This window comes from Garra rufa, chromosome 16 (genome assembly GCF_049309525.1).
Source record: "Garra rufa chromosome 16, GarRuf1.0, whole genome shotgun sequence".
NCBI lineage: Eukaryota > Metazoa > Chordata > Actinopteri > Cypriniformes > Cyprinidae > Garra > Garra rufa.
The window spans coordinates 16,877,980-16,896,716 of NC_133376.1; the positions used below are offsets into that span (position 1 = coordinate 16,877,980).

The 18,737-nt window shown below is 39.4% G+C and overlaps 2 protein-coding genes across 3 annotated transcripts in view; one reads left to right on the plus strand and one right to left on the minus strand.

The window, feature by feature from the left end:
- Positions 1-8,499, minus strand: part of nrg2b (neuregulin 2b) — a 105,816-nt gene extending 97,317 nt beyond the window's left edge. For both annotated transcript variants that reach the window (XM_073820840.1, XM_073820839.1), the window contains exon 1: positions 7,025-8,499. In XM_073820840.1, coding sequence (XP_073676941.1) covers positions 7,025-7,436 — 412 coding nt within the window. In that variant the 5' untranslated portion in view covers positions 7,437-8,499. The remainder of the gene's footprint in view (positions 1-7,024) is intronic.
- A 2,577-nt stretch (positions 8,500-11,076) lies between these two features.
- purab (purine-rich element binding protein Ab) lies at positions 11,077-17,412 on the plus strand. The gene has a single exon (XM_073820462.1). The coding sequence runs from the start codon at positions 11,407-11,409 to the stop codon at positions 12,238-12,240; it is 834 nt and encodes a 277-aa protein (XP_073676563.1). The 5' UTR covers positions 11,077-11,406; the 3' UTR covers positions 12,241-17,412.
- Positions 17,413-18,737: the final 1,325 nt, after the last annotated feature.

An 18,737-nucleotide genomic window follows, 5' to 3' on the forward strand; every position in this document is an offset into this window, starting at 1 on the left:
TGCTCACTTTTGCATTTGTCATTAGAGAGAATGACAATGCAGAAAGCATTTTATTTTTTATAGGTTTTTCTTTTTATTGTCACCCAATTCTCTTTCTTTTTCCTTTTTCTTCTGTTTCACGCAAATTCTCGTATTGGTAAACCGTTTTGAAATGACATATAGTTTAATTTAGTTTAATCTCTACAAGAAAATTAAAACATTTCAATAAAACTTTACACACTCACACAAACAGCAGCATATTTTTAAAAGAAACAAACTAAAACTATACAACAATTACAGTTTACCAAATGAACAATTCACTATTATGCCCAATTAGTCATGACAATCATGTATAAATTAAAATCAAAAATTACAAAATGAACAATTCGCACATTTTGTCATGACAATCTTGCATTAATTCAAATTAAAATGTATCAACTGAACAGTTCACTCTTAGGTCCATTTTGTCACGACATTCTTGCAGAAATAACTCCATGTCATCCCTGAAAACAAAATTAAATATGAAGGGCACTCTTGAAGAGTCTGTTTGTTCAAGGAGATTGTTGAGGGCCTTTTCCTTGTCCTCTTCGTTCATTTTGAGGAAAAGAGGCTCTTCCACTGGCCCTCTGAGCAGATGCTTATTTGAATAGATCCATTTCACAGCTTCTGCCTTGTCTTCGATCACTGGGAGCTCCTTGATTACAGAATATTAAAGGAAAAAATAATTTTAATATTTCTCAAAAATGTTTTTGTATGTTTCTGCGGTTAACTACACCATGTGTGCTAGTAGTCAACATTTAAAATTTGAAGTAGATGAAAGTTAATCATTAAGACATTTAATCATTAATCCTAAGACAAGAACAGGTATTGTTTTGATTTTAGGACAACTTTGATGATACGTTTTGATCCACTTGAAATGTTGACTACTGTATATATATATATATATATATATATATATATATATATATATATATATATATATATATCATATTTGAGACATACCTCACTGCTGCTTAAAATGAACAAAGAGGACAAGGAAAAGGCCCTCAACAATCTTCTTGAACAAACAGACTCTTCAAGAGTGCTCTTCACATTTAATTTTGTTTTCAGGGATGACATGGAGTTATTTCTGCAAGAATGTCGTGACAAAATGTGCGAATTGTGTGAATTGTTTAATTTATACATGATTGTCATGACTAATTGGGCATAATAGTGAATAGTTCATTTGATAAACTGTAATTGTTGTATAGTTTTAGTTTGTTTCTTTTAAAATTATGCTGCTGTTTGTGTGAGTGTGTTAATTTTTTTCGAAATGTTTTAATTTTCTTGTAGAGAAATGCATGATGCATGTTCTTTGCTTTGGAGTAAATGTTTATTTGTCATGTTGTGATTAAAGCATATTTAATATAAAATGCCTTAAGTTTCAAGCATTATTTTTAATATCATGAACAGAAAATAACTTGTGTAATGCAATGAAAGAAAACCTTTATACAATAATATTAAACAAAATATTTTTTAAATGTTAAATATATCGTAAGATGCACAAATAAAGTATAATGTTTCTTGTGAAATAAAAGCAAATTACGCTCCATAACCGTGGGTGGCGCTGCTCTGATAAGAACGTAAGCTCCACCCCTCACTTCCGGTTCTGTGGCTGGGGTTCTGAAACTGGTGCTGCTGCGGGTCTGCAGTTGGATATTATTGATATAATCTGCAATGACAAATGTTACTGTAAAAAAATAAAAAAGCTAAATAAAACTATTTCCACATAGTGGACCTCACTATATCACATGACCCAAACAGGAAGTCTTTAACATCACAGGAATAGAGTGTTTTCACAGCGCGTTATGAATCGGGCCTTATTGGCGGTACTGAACATAAACAATGCCACTGAACCGAACAAAACTTGCATATTTTGCTGATTATTGCCCCTGAAAATGCTTAATTATTGTCATGTTTTGGGCTGTACTAATCGGTGAAACCGGAATTTGGAGTACTATAGACTGCCAAAAGTTATAACAAATCAAGAAGAAGAGTGCAAAAAACCGGAACACAAGGTGTTTGTGGTTGACCAAACTGAACCAGGATTTCCAGGGCAAGAATCTTGAAAACATTCATGTTTGTTCTTATCATTTCCAGACAGGTAGGTGAAATATTAGGCAAATATTTTAATTAATACTGCTCGTATGTATCTTTACCACCTTTAGTAAGCCCTTTCCTGCTTACTAAGTCCTTCTCTATATGATTTAGCAGCTTCCACGCATTTTTTCCATGGTTTCCACAGCATAAATTAGCAGAACAATGTATTCAAGTATCTGAGTACCACCAATATGGCCGCCATCACGAATTACGCAGCTAGCGTCTATGTACCAAATTGAAGCCTCTAGACTACCTCAGTTTGCGAGCATGTGTCAAGGGACTGAAGATAAACTAAGTGCTGTTCAATAATTCAGTGACTGGGTAAACTTCAACTGTCCTTCTGCAGCTTAAAGGACATTCACTGTCTCTATAAGCTCCTTATGAAGCTCCATTGCTGCTCTAACACAACTTCATACAGCATCGACACGTCAGATTAAAAAGCACCAGCCTCCTCTATAAGGATTGCTCTCCCCCAGTGGGAGATTTGCCTGCATTACCATAATCTGACCATGAGGTGGGGCTGTTTCTGTGACGCCGCCTCTGATGTTCTGCATGTCTTCATGGCTTCAGGGGTTGTGCAGGAATGTTTAACACACCGCAGTGAGGCGAAAAAAAAAATACTGTTGTGCCGCTGTTTGCGATGGAATACTAAAACAATGCGCAATCAATACGTTCATTAATTTTTCCCATTTCGTATCTGACTGCCTTTGATACGGGCTGCTTTTTATCTGGCGTGAACACGCCGACTCGACTGCCCTCGGCTTTCTGTTCTCTGTGTGTTTGAAAGAGCACATGGAGAAGTTACTGTGAAATATAAATCAGAGGCAAATGAGAGAAAAAGGAACACGGTCAGCTAAAACTCTGCACTCTAGACTGCAGCCTGCATAATTCATACGAGCTCCAGATCTCTCGCTCTCTCATCGGCACTGACACACACATACACACTTTCTCTCAATCCTCTTCCTCTCCTGCAGGCACACTCAAACTTACAGACTGTCTCTTTCTCATTTTCTGCTGCAGAGTTCAAGGTATGGTCACGTTTAGGTCTAGATGTTCACTCAAACCCTGTCTGTTTGTTTCTCTAGTCTTTCAGTCTCAGAGCTGGATTGTGTTTCTGAGCGCACCGGTCTCTGTGGATCAAGACTGCTCTCATTTTCTTTCTAACAAACAGCAACACTCACAGATTTTGCACTGATCATTTTCCTAAAGGTATGCATTAAGCTCTCAGTTTATACTGGGTAAATCATATTAAAAATAGACTACCTGAACTCATTCACATACACTATTTGTTGATGCTTCCTTCCTCTCTCACTTTCCCCAAACTTTTCAGAGTAAACAAAAGCCATTTTCATTTCATTCACAAGTCAACTCATTCATATCAGTTCACATACAGTGAGCCAATTTCACCAGCTTGGATATCACTTTCTCAGCACAGAATTGATATTTATACATGCCATTTATCATTCTTAAAATAAATGAGTAAACATAAATATCTAAATATAAAATGTTATTTTATAGCTTGACTGAAATGATGACCGTGATGATTATAAAGTAATATTTTTAGTGCTGGGCAATGATTAATCATGATTAATCGCATCCAAAATTTAGTTTTTGTTTATATAATATATATGTGTGTGTACTGTATATAGTTATTATGTGTATATAAACACACACACACACACACACACACACAGTATATATTTTTACACATATATATTTATATTCATATAAATATTTAATATATAAACATAAATTTTTTCTTAAAAATATACATGCATGTGTGTATTTATATATGCATAATAAATATACACAGTACACACACATATATTATGTACACAAAAACCTTTTTTTGGATGCGAATAATCTCGATTAATCATTGTCTAGAACTAAATATTTTATATTTATATGTTATTTTAAATAAACTTACATGCTTAATTATGCCTTTGTTCATAAGCATTTTTTTTGCTCATAATCCCAAAATCTATTTATATTTGCATATGCAACCTGTTTATTTTTTATACTTGCATATGCATTTAATTACATTAAATGTTATTTTATATATAGAAAGCAATGCAGAGGAAGCTGTAAAGGCTATGTAAATATTATATTATATATCATATTATATTATATTATATTAGACTAGACCCTGGACCACAAAATATATTTGTAGCAATAGCCAAAAATACATTGTATGGGTCAAAATTATTGATTTTTCTTTTATGCCAAAAATAATTAGGATATTAAGTAAAAATCATGTTCCATGAAGATATTTTGTAAATTTCTTACCGTAAATATATCAAAACTTAATTTTTGATTTTGCTTTGTTTAGAACTTCATTTGGACAACTTTAAACGTGATTTTCTCAATATTTAGATTTTTTTTTTTTGTACCCTCAGATTGCATATTTTCAAATAGTTGTATCTCAACCAAATATTTTCTTATTCTAACAAACCATACATTAATAAAATACTTATTTATTCAGCTTTGTATAATTCAGATGATGTATAAATCTCAATTTTAAAAAATTGACCCATTATATTATATATTATTATATTATATTATATGTCAAGAGGCATTTATTTAGTGGGCATATATACACTAATTTCATTATAAACTGCACTACTCATTGTTGTCTGTGTCTCATATATACAGTGTTTCCTAAAACTAAACCATGACAGTCTAGAAAGAACAGGACAGGAAGAAGCAGAAAGTCCTTGTAATATAATTTTAGGGTGACATTATTACTAATTCAATAATATGCCATTAGACTAAAAGAAAAGACACACAAGAATTAAAGAGAGAGAACACTTAAGGCTCTGTCTCTGGACGATGGAGTTATTCCAGCAAAAACTCATCATTTCTGCATATAATAATGTCAACTGGAGTGGAAATCACAATGAAAAAGTTAAAAACCTGAGGCTAATCGACCAATCGGGTGCCATGCAAAACCCTTAATTTGACCCACATCTCTTCTGAAGGTCACTTAAAAACCACTACCTGATTTACAAAACAAGTCGCAAGCAATTTGAAGAAATAAAACATACCTCTGCTCTACAAACGCAGCTATTGTTTCAAACAGTCACACTGTTCTGAGCACACCAAGCTCATTTCCAATTCATAAAATGTAAATATAATACAATGAAAACATCATTAAATTAAAAGTCATGTTAAATTAAATCACGTGCATGTCATCGCAGGCTATAAAACTCAGCAATATTCAGCAATATGCCAGATTATAATAGAGAAGGACTGTGAAGCCACATCTTATCTGCATTTGAATGGGAATCCCTTTCTGTATAGGGGCCTTGCCGCTGCCACCTGATCCTGAACCAACCACAGGCAGCAGATTTCCAGTTTCCCATCACATGGTTTTCTGATGCCAGCCCAAAGCTAAGTGATATGCTGCCGTCCGCATTCTTTTACACACGTTTTTGAGGCACGAAACTTCACATAGCGAGAGATAACATAGCCAAGAGAAAGCTGATGCTTCTCATAATTCATATGCTTACAACATCATGAGAAGGTTAGAAACCTGCATGAATCATGGTACATCATGCTGCATTATGCATTATGAAATCACGTGTTTCAGATGAACATGGGCGACTCTTAGCCAGAAGATTCATGTACATTGCTTCATATTGATTGAACTCCGTTGCCTGAGAGTACAGAATAATTGGTAATTTAATGCATGTCAGGCTGATGGTTGTGGCAAACTGTTTCAACATTTATTTCTAACTAGTATGGATTTTATTGTTTCTAGTACTACGCCAGCAGCCTTCTTTTATCAATAGTGATTAAAAACAATTCACTTAAAACTTGTTCCAATTCCATTTATCTCAATAATGACAAATTACTATTGGTAACTAATGTTTTCTGTGGCGATCTGAGGTTCAGATTCAGCGAATAACTTTGAACTAATATGTTTTCCGTTTGTTACTGGTACTTGGTCCAGTGTTAACTATCTAGTTAACTACTCAAATAATTAGTCTTAGTACAGTTTTCCTAATACTAGCTGTGCTGACACAACACTGGGGAAAAATGCTGATGTAAGATTTACAGTAAACCAATTTTCACTCAGAAATTGGTTGTAAATTTCAAAGCAAGGAACACATATAAAAATGTAACATTTTTAAGTAGAAAGACTCTAATTTACACAGTAGATTGATGAGATGAAAAGTTACGAGTAACTATTGAAATATAAAAGACTAATAGTTACTAGCAAAACTGGAATGTATATAGCGACAATTGGAATACATGCTAGTTGAAAGCAAACATTTGATATCTAAACCTCAGATCCTAATACAAAATAATAGTAAAATGTATTGTACAATATTTGTCACCATTGGGACCGTGCAATCAAAGCCAAAGCTGAAATTGAATAGATACTGTTCACTACACTTAAAGAAATGGTGTTAGATTTACTTTGAAACAAATAATTACAAATAAACAGCAAGTAAAACATTCAATTAAACATAAAATTTGGGAATAGATAGACTTACTCCAAAAATCTCCAAAAAATCATTTTACAGTGTATCAGAACACACACTTCTTTCTAGCATCTACTGAACTGGTAAAAGTGAAGAAGACATTAGTCACTATTAGTAATTAGTTCTCGCAGGTTTAACGGAATAAATGTTTAAACGGCTTGCCACAGATGTGGTCAATGCCTCTCTCTCTCTCTGCTTGTATGCTTGCTTGTGTGTGTGTGTACTGGTGTACACCTAAATGTTTATAACGGTGATTAGAACAATACTGCAGAGACGCCCAAACACAAGCGACCCATCTTCCCGTTCTCCTGTCGAGCAAAAACGCAACGTAGTGATGCTCTCCGAGAACGAGCCGTTACCCGTTAACAATGAAGTGCCACAGCCACAGCCACAGTCACAGTCACAGTGAATAAACTTACCGCAGTCTTCACACAATATGCTCTCCACATCTTTCTTGAGGGTCTTCTCGGTGCTGTCCAGAGGAGCAAACGACGCTTTGAATACTAAAGGCTCCTCGGTAGGGTCCATGAAAAAGATATATCTGTGGTGCTTCTCGACCGCCACGCACGGAGCCTCGGAGCCGAATTCCCCGACGGTGACGAGCTGCTCGCGCTCCAGCCCGCCGCTGTTCACCGGCCACACGTCCAGCACTTTGACATTCACACTGTAGGGCTCCACGGAGACGTTCTCGGGAAGCGAGCTCACCTCGCCTTCGATCACCACGGCCGATCGGTAAGCCTGGTCCTGCAGCGAATCCAAACTCGGGGCGTAGCAGGCGAAGGAGACCCCGATGACGAGCATGGAGAAATGCACCGGATCAAGCCTCCTCATGCCGTCTGCTGTGGCTCAGGGGCGGCCGGCGGCGCTGCTGCAGTGCTCTCGGGGCAGAAGGTGCTGGGGGACTGAGTGCGAATGGGCTTGCGCAAGTGTCCATGCCATCTGCGTGTGCCGCTTTCCCCATGCACTTTGTGACGGGGAAACACCAGCCGCTGAGGAACCGGAATCAGCCCCGGTCACTGCTGGGCTGCTGCATTCTCCTTCAAAGCACAATCCCCAAACTCAATAAGCATGCATGCATAAATGACGCTCCTTTGCTGCAAGACGCTCCTCTCGCACACACTCCCTCTCTCTCTCTACCTCTGTCTCTCTCTCTCTCTCTTTCTCTAGCTAGCTATCTATCTATCCAGCCAATGTCATCATCATAACCATCATCAACATCGCGCGGACGGGCAGAAAGACGCCTCGCTCGGGCGCACAAAAGCGGCGGAGATGCGAAAAAGGTCCAAAAACGCGCTCCGCCGTGCAAACGATGCGCTGTGCCGATGCAACAAGCGCGCTCCCTCCGCTCAGCGGCTTTTACGTGAGCAGCTCTCAGCCGTCTGCTGGAAGTTCTGGCGCAAATGCACTAATGACACAGAAGCGTCCGAGCGACCAACCAGCCGTTGAAAGAAATCCCTCGAAAGCAAGCAGCCTGTCGGCGTCAATGCGCGTAAACTGTGTTAATACGCCGCGCTACATCAACTAATAGAGAAACGGCAGTCGGGCCACCGCGGCAGACCGCTGACGCGATGACTAACGCTGCGAAAAGCAGCTGGAAATGCAATCGATGCCTGGTGAAAAGTGCGTTTGCCGTGATTTTCTACTCGAGAACAATCCGCATTCAGGTCACATTCACCATTTTGCCCCAAAAAGCGATCCGCCACGCGCCAAGAAGACAGATACACAGCAAACCACCGACCATCCTATCAGCCATATTTACCCCGGCAACAGGTCCTGCGGGTATTTGCCATCTACCCAGGGCTCTATAATGAGAGGAGGGGACCGGTCATTGCGCCGTCATGACAAGTCACACTAAATGAGCGGAATGATTCGCCACAGTCTAGACTCTAGAGGATTGTTTTGTGCACGGTTTTGGACTGCCTTTTTAACTTGAACATTAGGGTTACATCATGCGTAAATGCGTCGCGAGAGAACGAATGTGCCATTGCCGTCCTGTCCTGAGGCTGCTGTAGGGCGACATCTGCAGTCACAACGCGAGTGTGTAACGCAATAGAGAAATGCGCGGCGAACACCTGTCTCGCTCTAGACTCGCAAAGATACTCTTTTCGCGTTTGCTTTACTAGGTCAATGGCGAATAAGAATGTTCGAGATCATAAAACGTAGGCACCAAGTTTTTCACTGTAATCATTGTATTCAGGTTGGATTTTTGAAAAGCGTTCCAATTTCGCCAGAAAAATTGTCCTAATTAAATTAAAAAGTAGCCTAGTAAAACACCTGATCTTAAACTTTATTATTTTCAAAAACGCGGTATTTTTATAATGTCTTTAATTATTAGAACTCTAGTATTTTCACCAGCTAAAAATAGTTTTAAGTAATTTATTTTTATATTTTGCTGTAGTGTGTCAATAGGAAATATCAGTTTACATTTCTAAACATTCATTTTGCCATTAATTGTAATAATCCAGTGAGATTTTTGTTTGCACAAGGAGTCTGACGACAGCCCGTGCTCCACACAGAAATCTGATCTCATCATCATCCAGTCTGTCTGGAATGACTTGAAGAAACACAACAAACGGAGACAGACAAAATCCAGAGGAACTGTGGCAACGTCTCCAAGATGCTTCGAGAAACCTACCTGCAAAGTACTGTTAAAATTTTTAGGCACTTGTGTAAAAATACTGTAAAATGAGGATGCTGTCAAAAATAGGTTTTCTTTCTCAATTAACTTCTATAAACTAAATTAAACCGACATTCGGCGTGACCATACTTTATGTTTAAAGCAGCTTTTGCCCATAATTTTTCAGGTAGCTTTGCAGGTAGGTCTCTTGAAGCATCTTGGAGACGTTGCCACAGTTTTTCTGGATTTAGTCTCAGTTTGTTCTGTTTCTTCATGTCATTCAAGAAGGACTGGATGATGATGAGATCAGATCTCTGTGTGGAGCACTGGCTGTTGTCAGACTCCTTGTGCAAACAAAAATCTTACTGGAAATTTTGATCATATTTATTTAAAATAACATTATTAATATTAATTATTTATTAACATTCGCTCATTCATTAAAACCAAGGAGTTACTTACTTTGAGCGTAACAAAACGTGGCTTTTCATTAAAGGGTCAAAATAACTGACAAAACTGCGTCTGAAAATTATCAGAAATTATTATAAGAATATTATTAATATTTGAACATTTTTGTCTGACAAATTAAAAGTACCTGTGGCATAACCAGTTTACAGGAGCCATTGTTGTCACGTGACAAGAACATCATAAAACATAGAGGACCCTTATCATATTAAAAATGTTGCAATAATTGCTATTTATAATATCAAAGTGATAGAACTGACATGAATGCAAATATTACATGTCTGAGAATGCGTTTAGGCGTTTTCCACTTAAATGTTAAGACTGCCCCTTTTTATCACCTCTTTATTTTCTTGTAATTGACAACGTTATCTAATAAATTAAGGATATATATATAACTTCCACTCTTGCTTTTAGGCGTCCTCAAAGCATTTAATGAGCAACAACCTCAGAATGCATTCACCCATTCATAATAAAGCTTGAAAAAAATCACGTGTTGACAGTCTCTACTGTGGGCGCGGCGATGTCGCTGTCCGTGGTGCTGAACAGCTAAAAAATATGTCTATTAGTCCATATTATTACCATTGAGTCTTATGATACTGAGTCCTATCATTTTGTCTGTAATTATGTAATTTTACAACTTATACGTTTGAATCTATTTTGAACGGTAACGTTTTATTCTTATTGCCAATTATGCACATGCCAACTTACACAAATAACGTAACAAGATAAATGCAAGAAAATGTGTGAAAATATCTAACATCAATAAAACACCAACATGCTGACATTTATTAGCCTATTATGTCGAGTTTCCCTTTCCCTTTCTGTTTCACACACATAGACTTATTAAACACATGCACACGATTTATGGTAATATGAGATGTAGGCTAATCTACATCTGGTGATGAACACACACACAAAGAATAGCTTAAAAGATCGAAATTTCTTAATGTAGAAGTTTACTGCTTTGTGCGCAATCTTAACGCTGATATGACTTTTACCAACACACTCCTGATCAGAAGAATCTCACGGACTGCAGAAATAGAGCCCTTCCACCAGACGGAGACTTCCAGATGAGCTAAAAGATGCGCAACGCATATAAAAGCGCATTCTGCGTAAATAGAAGTCAATGGAAAAGTTGATGCTTCGGTAGCTGAACATACCGCTTTTCGGTGAAAACATCCTGACACATGAACCTTAAACAGTTGGAGTCTGGTATAAAAAAAAAAGGGAGGCAATTTCATGACAGCCTGGTTTATCGGAATCCACAAATGGATACAGAATGTCGTAAAACTTGACTCTTTAGAAATAGACCCTTTTCTTAATTATTTGATTATTCCTTGTACAATTATACATTCATAAATGTAATTTTAAAAATATATTTTTTTGCTTTCAAGAAAGATGTTGACACATTTGAATCCTGTACATAGGCTCTAAGCATTCAATTGCATTTAAGACAATACAATAGTTCATTTCAGAATGTCATGTGACCCTATTGTAATCCTCTAAGAATATTTTGTTAGTTGTCTTTTTATTTTTAAGTGTCGTGTTCTTTGGGGCTTATCTGATCCAAGTTGACCGCTGGACGCGAAGGTTGTCGTCTCCGCTTTGAGAAAGCGTCTCTGGCAGCAGCTCTCGCGAGAGTTCCGCGGTCGCTCAGCAGCAGTAGCTTTTGCAGCAGGGCTGAGGGAGACGGAGAGAGAAGGTAAGCGGGGAGGCTGCATCATGGCGGACAGAGACAGTGGAAGTGAGCACGGTGGATTCGCCACAGGCCCCGGCCCGATGCACCCGGGCGCCGCATCGCGTCTTCAGCACGACACGGAGGAGCTCGCCTCGAAGCGGGTGGACATTCAGAACAAACGCTTCTATCTGGACGTGAAGCAGAACGCCAAAGGCCGCTTTCTGAAGATAGCAGAGGTCGGGGCCGGGGGAAACAAGAGCCGCCTGACTCTCTCCATGTCCGTCGCCGTGGAGTTTCGCGACTACCTAGGAGACTTCATCGAGCACTACGCCCAGCTGGGCCCCAGCAACCCTGACATAGTGCAGGACGAACCTAGGAGGGCGCTTAAGAGCGAGTTCTTGGTGCGGGAGAATCGGAAGTACTACATGGATCTGAAGGAGAACCAGAGGGGGCGGTTTCTCCGGATCCGGCAGACCGTCAATCGCGGGCCCGGCCTGGGAACCTCGCAAGGCCAGACCATCGCTCTTCCTGCACAGGGACTCATCGAGTTCCGCGACGCGCTGGCCAAGCTCATCGACGACTTCGGCGTGGACGAGGACCCAGCGGAGCTGCCCGAGGGCACGTCGCTGACGGTGGACAACAAGCGCTTCTTCTTCGACGTGGGCTCCAACAAGTACGGCGTCTTCATGCGGGTCAGCGAGGTGAAGCCCACCTACCGCAACTCCATCACGGTGCCCTGCAAAGTGTGGTCGAAATTCGGCGCGACCTTCTGCAAGTACGCGGACGAGATGAAGAAGATCCAGGAGCGCAGCCGGGAGCGTAGGGCCCGCGAGATGCTACCCGAGGGCCTGCACGGGGACGACGCGGACGAGGACTAATGCATACCTGTGTGCACAGCACGAATGACATGATAATCAGAAGTTACTGTAATGTGGGATCGATCTACACACACACAACCCTCACAGACTCAAACAGTTGCATCTCTTCACTCATCGCCGGAAGTTACCCACTTACCCACCATTTAACAGTAAGACGCTGCTATCGACAACATGATGTATGAACCGTGTCCAGGATGGTGCAGGAGTGTGTGTATATCCCTCTTTTCCCACGTGTGTGACACATCCAAGCTCTTATGCGCTGCAAAAATCCACTTGTTTTCCAGTACAAATATCTAAACATCCTGAATATAGGTAAAGTACTTATGTTTTAAGAACATTTTGCACAATTTTTGTCAGACCACTCATGACACACAGCAAAGAATGTCAATACTGCAAGTAAAAGAACATACCTAGCCAATAGTAAAATTACACTTTATATATATATATATTAAAAAAAAACACATGAGTGGGGTCAGTTGTAATACACTTTATAATCACCTGTTGATCATGTTGCCAACCTTCATAGGTAAAAACTAATGACTTAATATGTTTTGCAGATTTTAAAATGTACTTTCTAAAAAAAAAAAAAGTACAAAGTGATGTGAAAATGCTGCTGATATTCAGCATGCACATTGGGGTTTTTAACAAGAGTGTGCAAATCGAGTGACGTCACTGTGGCTTCTTGCTTATTGGAGCAACTGACCCCACTCAAACTCGTAAATTATTTTAAGGATGCTGTGTGTTTGACTGGAAAACAAGATGGACATTTTTTTTGCAGTGTAATACTATTTCCAAAGGTGCAAATTTGAAAAAGAGGAAGAAATATATAATTAGTGCTCACTTTTGACTTCCAGCACAAAAGCTATTATTTAGGAACCGTTTGAACCAAAGGTTCAACATGCAAACGACATCATGAGGTGAAGGAACAGTGATGCAGGAGTGCTGTGAATATTTAAAAATGCACTACTGTTAGATTATCCAATTTATATAAATGGATGTCACCCCTTCTGGTTCGACTCAAAAGGTGCACTTGGTCATTTTTCCATTATTATTGTTTTTACGCTGGTTGCATCATGGGGGCCGCCATGTTGGGATCACATGACCAGCCAGATTATCAATTTAGTCACTTTAATTTGCAGAAGAAATTCACCACAGCAAAAGATGCTTCATGTCTAACGTCAACCAAAAATGTCCGAGTGCACCTCAAAATGCATATGAGGAAATCTAGATATGTTGTTTACTCGTTTGCCTTTTAACTCTATACACAAAGCAAATGAGATTGTTTGTTTGCACGCGTCATGCAATGTGTGCTTCGGTAGCCGCACAGCGAAGGCATTGCTAAAACAACCGGTTGACGTTTGTTCCTGTTAAATACGAACCCTGTTGCACCATTGCCCACTGACATTTGGGCAGACGGTTTCATTGAAGTGCTAACTTAGATATACAAACTATGATTTTGTGAATCAGATGTACGTAGATCCTTATGAAATTGCCCACGTTTTCTGTGGGAATTTTTCTTTATTTTGTTTTCGGGGACGGGGCGGGTACTCAAAAAGGAGCTGTCCACTAGTGCGAGTTGCGTTAATACCTGCGCGGAGCATCCTCTACAACGTCAAAAAACAACTCTGGTGCCTTATATTCTCCACACGTTTACATGCTTTACGTGTTCAATCATTTTCTTTCCGATCGCTGTTTGTCTTTCTTTGTCGTTCGGAGTCACAACAACGTAGTTGCTGTACCACTCGTGGGGCTTCTTCGATGACTTCTTCGACAAGCCAATCAAAGAAAGACACCCAGGGCTCTACGCCCTCCACGTTGCTGGGACAATGAAGTCGTAATCAAACAGCGCTGACGTAAACATGGACGTGCTGCGTTGACGTCGTATCAGAATTACTTGGGTTTTCCAAGGCGGTGCTCAACGACGAAACCGATGCATGTGCGGTTTTGTCAGTGATGCCAGCCTTCGTCAAATTACGATGCAATTCTGGTGCGACGTGAGGCAGCAGTAGTCACCTAAAGACGGTGGAGGTCTGCTCCTCATGCTCTGTGTAAAAAAATAAACATACAAACCAATTAAAAAAGTAACACAGGTTTTTTTTTAAAAAAAGCTGCGTGTTAAAAAAAAAGCTGCGTGTAAAAAAAAAACAAAAAAAAAACTCCGTGATAAGGTTGTACGTATGTTTCTCGCTACAGCCTAGCGTTATGCTAATGTAGACCTATATTAGTAGACTTACGGCCGAGGCAGTAGCCTGTATGATTTTTTTGTATGGTGCTAATATCCCCATTCGTGGGATTTTTTTCTGCCGGTCTTATCAGTTGCTGAATTCGTTCGTTGTCAACCTCGTCACATTGCACCTTGAGATTTTACTTTTCTCAGTAAAGTTACAGTGCTAACATTTCAGTATCGTGTGCAATATATTGTAGGCTGCGTGCCAATGGCGGCGCTGCCCAAAATTCAGTCCTGCCATAGGTTTACGTAACCCTTTGGACCCCGAAAGATTCTATGAAGTGTAATCAAATCAACGTCTGTTTGGAAATCTAACAAAATCGCTAAATGATGTAAAGTTACACATAATGTGTAACCGAAGCTACAAATGGTCAAATTAAATGTTTGTTGTTCTGATTTTGTTAATCCAGAATGTAAACTTCAACGTACTGATGGCTACCCTTGGAGTCCAAGGGGGATTTAACTCTGCGGGACGACTGAATCTTGCGCGACATCGGCATTCTGTGTGTGTGGATACTCGTCCCCTGCAACGACAAAAATACGCATGAGGCTCGCTCTAATTGAAACATTTCTCTGCGTATTAAACTAACCATAAAAGTTGAGGGTTTATTCTAGTAACCTAACCAGTCATCACAAACAGAAAGCGTCTGAAAGCACTTGCGTAAACGGCGGCAAATCTGCTCTCCGCCAATCAGACGCAACCCTGTGTGACCTAAAAATATAGTGATGTAGTTACTTCAAAAGCTTCTCGGTGGTTGGAGTAGTTTAATACTCGGTTGCTAACACAATACATATGTATTTTTGTTTATCTTTTTATTTTTATTTTAGCTAACGTTAAATGCACAATGCTTCAGTCAGAGATATTCATAACTATTTATTTGATAAATATATCTTATGAATGTTCTTAGGAATTTTTTTCTCTCTCTCAAACCCTCTCTCGACATAAGCCAGTGTACTAGTGTTGCAGTGAAAAGCCTGTTGCTGTCAGACCCAGACATTACAAATATGGGGTTTTGTAAAAACGAGACCTTTATATGTACTAAAGCCACCAGCCTACAGACAGTTTGGGGGTTTCTAGCCACAGACCCTCATACTAAAGGCCCGTTTCGTGCTAAGCACATGAGGAAGTCTATAGGGGATCAAGGCTGACATTATTCCTGCGGAGCATTTGGTCTGTTGTTTACCACTGCACAATATGAAAGCATAAATACGCACTTTGTCTTTGCCCTCACATTTGAATCTGAAACAGTGTGCTTCTCTTGTAGGGGCTATTTTAGGTCTATTTGTACACTGTTATATTTCTTTTCCTCTTGAGACCGGTAAGCAAATCTTTTTCCTATCACTGCCCGGATCCGATTACGAAAACTGTTCGATGCGTGCCACAGTACGAAACCTAAACTGGAAGTTACATTTAAGGGTGTTTTCTAGCGCGAAGCGATGCAAAAATGCACCCTCGAAGCCCTTGATCAAATACGCACATGTTTTAAGTCAATCGTGAAGGTGCTATTGGGTACTAAACGGCTGTCCGGGTGGCATCGTTCAGCCGAGGCTTTCTCGTTTGATAGTGTTCGAGCTCTCCACCAGCAAAGACCAGTATTGGTTTGATGCACAACAGGCTGTGGGGACAAAACAATTCGATGGTACTCTTTTCTCCAATTCCAGGTGCTGATTTGAACGTAACCTGTCACCTGAGCAGAAGTGAACTAATGAAGCTGCACAGACACCTTAAAGCCCTAACGTATCTGCAGTTTCCAATACGAAGAGCGAAGCGCAACCTTTTAACTTGATCTACGTGTTAATCTCATGAAGCACGTGCGTGCGTGTGTGTGTGTGTGTGTGTGTGTGTGTGTGTGTGTGTGTGTGATTATCCGGTTCCCCTTCCCTGTTAAACCACGGCCAGTCACCAACTTGGGTTAGTTCTCATACTTCACGTTCCTTCGGTCTCACAAGCTCAAGGCTTTGACCTGCTTAGCATGTAACTGTGAGCGTTTTGCGTATTAAGCGGACTGTCTGGGAGGGGTCCTGCATCGAGGGTCAATGCACAAGGAGGGTATTCACATATCCCACCAACCATTTCCTTTTTATTCCCTATCAAATGTGTTGTACTTAAAAATATATATGACCTGTGATGTGTGTGTATATATGGTTTGTTACATATGATGCTCCTCTTTATTAAAAAAGATAGCATATATATATATATAAAAAAATATATAAATATGTATATGATTCCTATATACGTGTTCCTATGTGCGTAGGAAATGTCTATAGGAAAAAGCATATTGCTGTTTTTTTTTTTCCTTTGTATTTTATACTTACAGAAAGCATTGAATCAAATGGATAAAATACTTGCACTTTAAATATATAAAGAAAATAAAAAATCAGCATATTATTTTTGATAGTTGACCTCACATTCAAAGATTCTATAATTACTTTCCAGGCTTTGTGACAATTGCTGTTTGGCAGAAATCTATGAAGTTCTTCTACATATTGAAGTCTATTTTGTCTGTGTTACAGAAGGTTTACTAAAGTAAATTGCATGATGACTAAGTAGTGCACCAACTGTTATTTTCTTTAGTTGGTTAAAATGTCTAATGAAAAAAATACTGTGATGATTATTCTCATGTGTGTACCCATGTTAAACTTAAGTCATACATTCGGAGGTATTGAGTTCAGCCTTTCCTATAACATGAATATGGTGCTTAAATTGGCTTAGAGATCCATCGTGTTCTACTCTTCATCATTGCCACAACCATCCTCCTCCTTCTCCTCTACTGCATCCTCTGTTTGTTCCCTTGGCTGTTTGCGTGTTCTCACAACTTTATTCAGATTTACGTTTCTTGGTAACAAGTGTGTTTTTGTACAGGTACGTATGTTGTTCTTGAGTTGGAAAGCCTTTGTGTCTGAAAATGACTAATTGCAATAAATCATCCATTCCTCCCTGGCAATCATTGGTTTTTGTGTTCTTCAATTCTTACGTCCAGGTCAGCTCAAGAATTAGTTGACCCCAAAATTACAGTTTCAGACCCTATGAACCACAAATTAAAGCCATACAGGTTTGAAACCACATGAGGGTGAGTAAATGATGGCAATTTTCTTTTTTTGGGTGAATTATCCATTCAACGCTTCGATTTAGTACAGAACATGCTAACAAGAAAATTTTTAGTTCCTTGAAAACTCAAATACATGTGCTTTCAATTGAAACAGGAATTTAACACAGGACAGAACAACCCTTTTTCTATTGTTTAATGCCGCAGTTGAGAACCATGGGACAAGTGAATTCCTATTACTAGCTGGGTCGCGTTAGAAGGAGGGATGTTTTTACTGTGGTAAGCATTTGATTGGATGGCGCAGGATTTTTTTTTTTTTTTTTTTTAAGTTTAGTTTGTTTAGCATAAGCTTTAGCATCTACAGTAGCTTTCAAATGACTTCAGTGTTAACAGACATAGACTAAAAGCTTCAAATTCTTTGTAATTCATCATTTTGACTTCACTGAATATTAAAGAGCTGGCCAACAAACTTTAAATACTGTAAAAATACTGAAAGCCATTGAAATAAAATATGCTCATAAACGGCTGCTGAAATAGTATTCTCAAGTGAAGCAAGAGGCTTGGACCCAGAAACAGCATTTCTTACGTCACCACTTAACAAGCGGATAGCGTGCTAGTTAGCAAGTTCTGTGGCTAAATATGACTAAAGTTTACAGTCTCTCAGAGTACTGCTCATCACTCCATGGAAAAGAGGGGCGGGATGAGCAGAGCTCATTAGCATTTAAAGGAACATGCACTGAAACAGATCACTGTCAACAGAGCTGTTTTTGACAAGGTAAAAAGGGTGTTGTTTTACAGTACTATTGAGAAATTTTAACCAAAGTATGTTATAGACTTTTCATTAAGACCCTGAAGAATCATATAAAATTGTGGAAAATGGGCATCCGATGACCCCTTTAAGTGATTGGTTGCATATGGCGCTTTTCCACTACACAGTACCAGCTCGCCTCGACTCGGCTCGGCTCGGCTCTGTTTGGTTTTCCACTGTGTAAAAGTTGTACCTGTACCTCCACAATAGTACCTGGTTTGTCATAGCGACGCTGCAGGAAACTGCCGTGACGTAATCTTCTACGCGACACACACCCGCTGTCTGCACCTCCTCGTTTGACCACGGCGTATTCTTCCGAGTTGCCATAATATGTAATGGATTGGATATGTCACGCAATCTCTGGCCAAACTTTTTAAAAATGGTGGGGTTATTCTGGATACTATTGCTGGCGCGT

Excerpts from the sequence above, each read along its gene's own strand:
- purab (XM_073820462.1), top strand. The coding sequence starts at position 11,407 with ATGGCGGACAGAGACAGTGGAAGTGAGCACGGTGGATTCGCCACAGGC.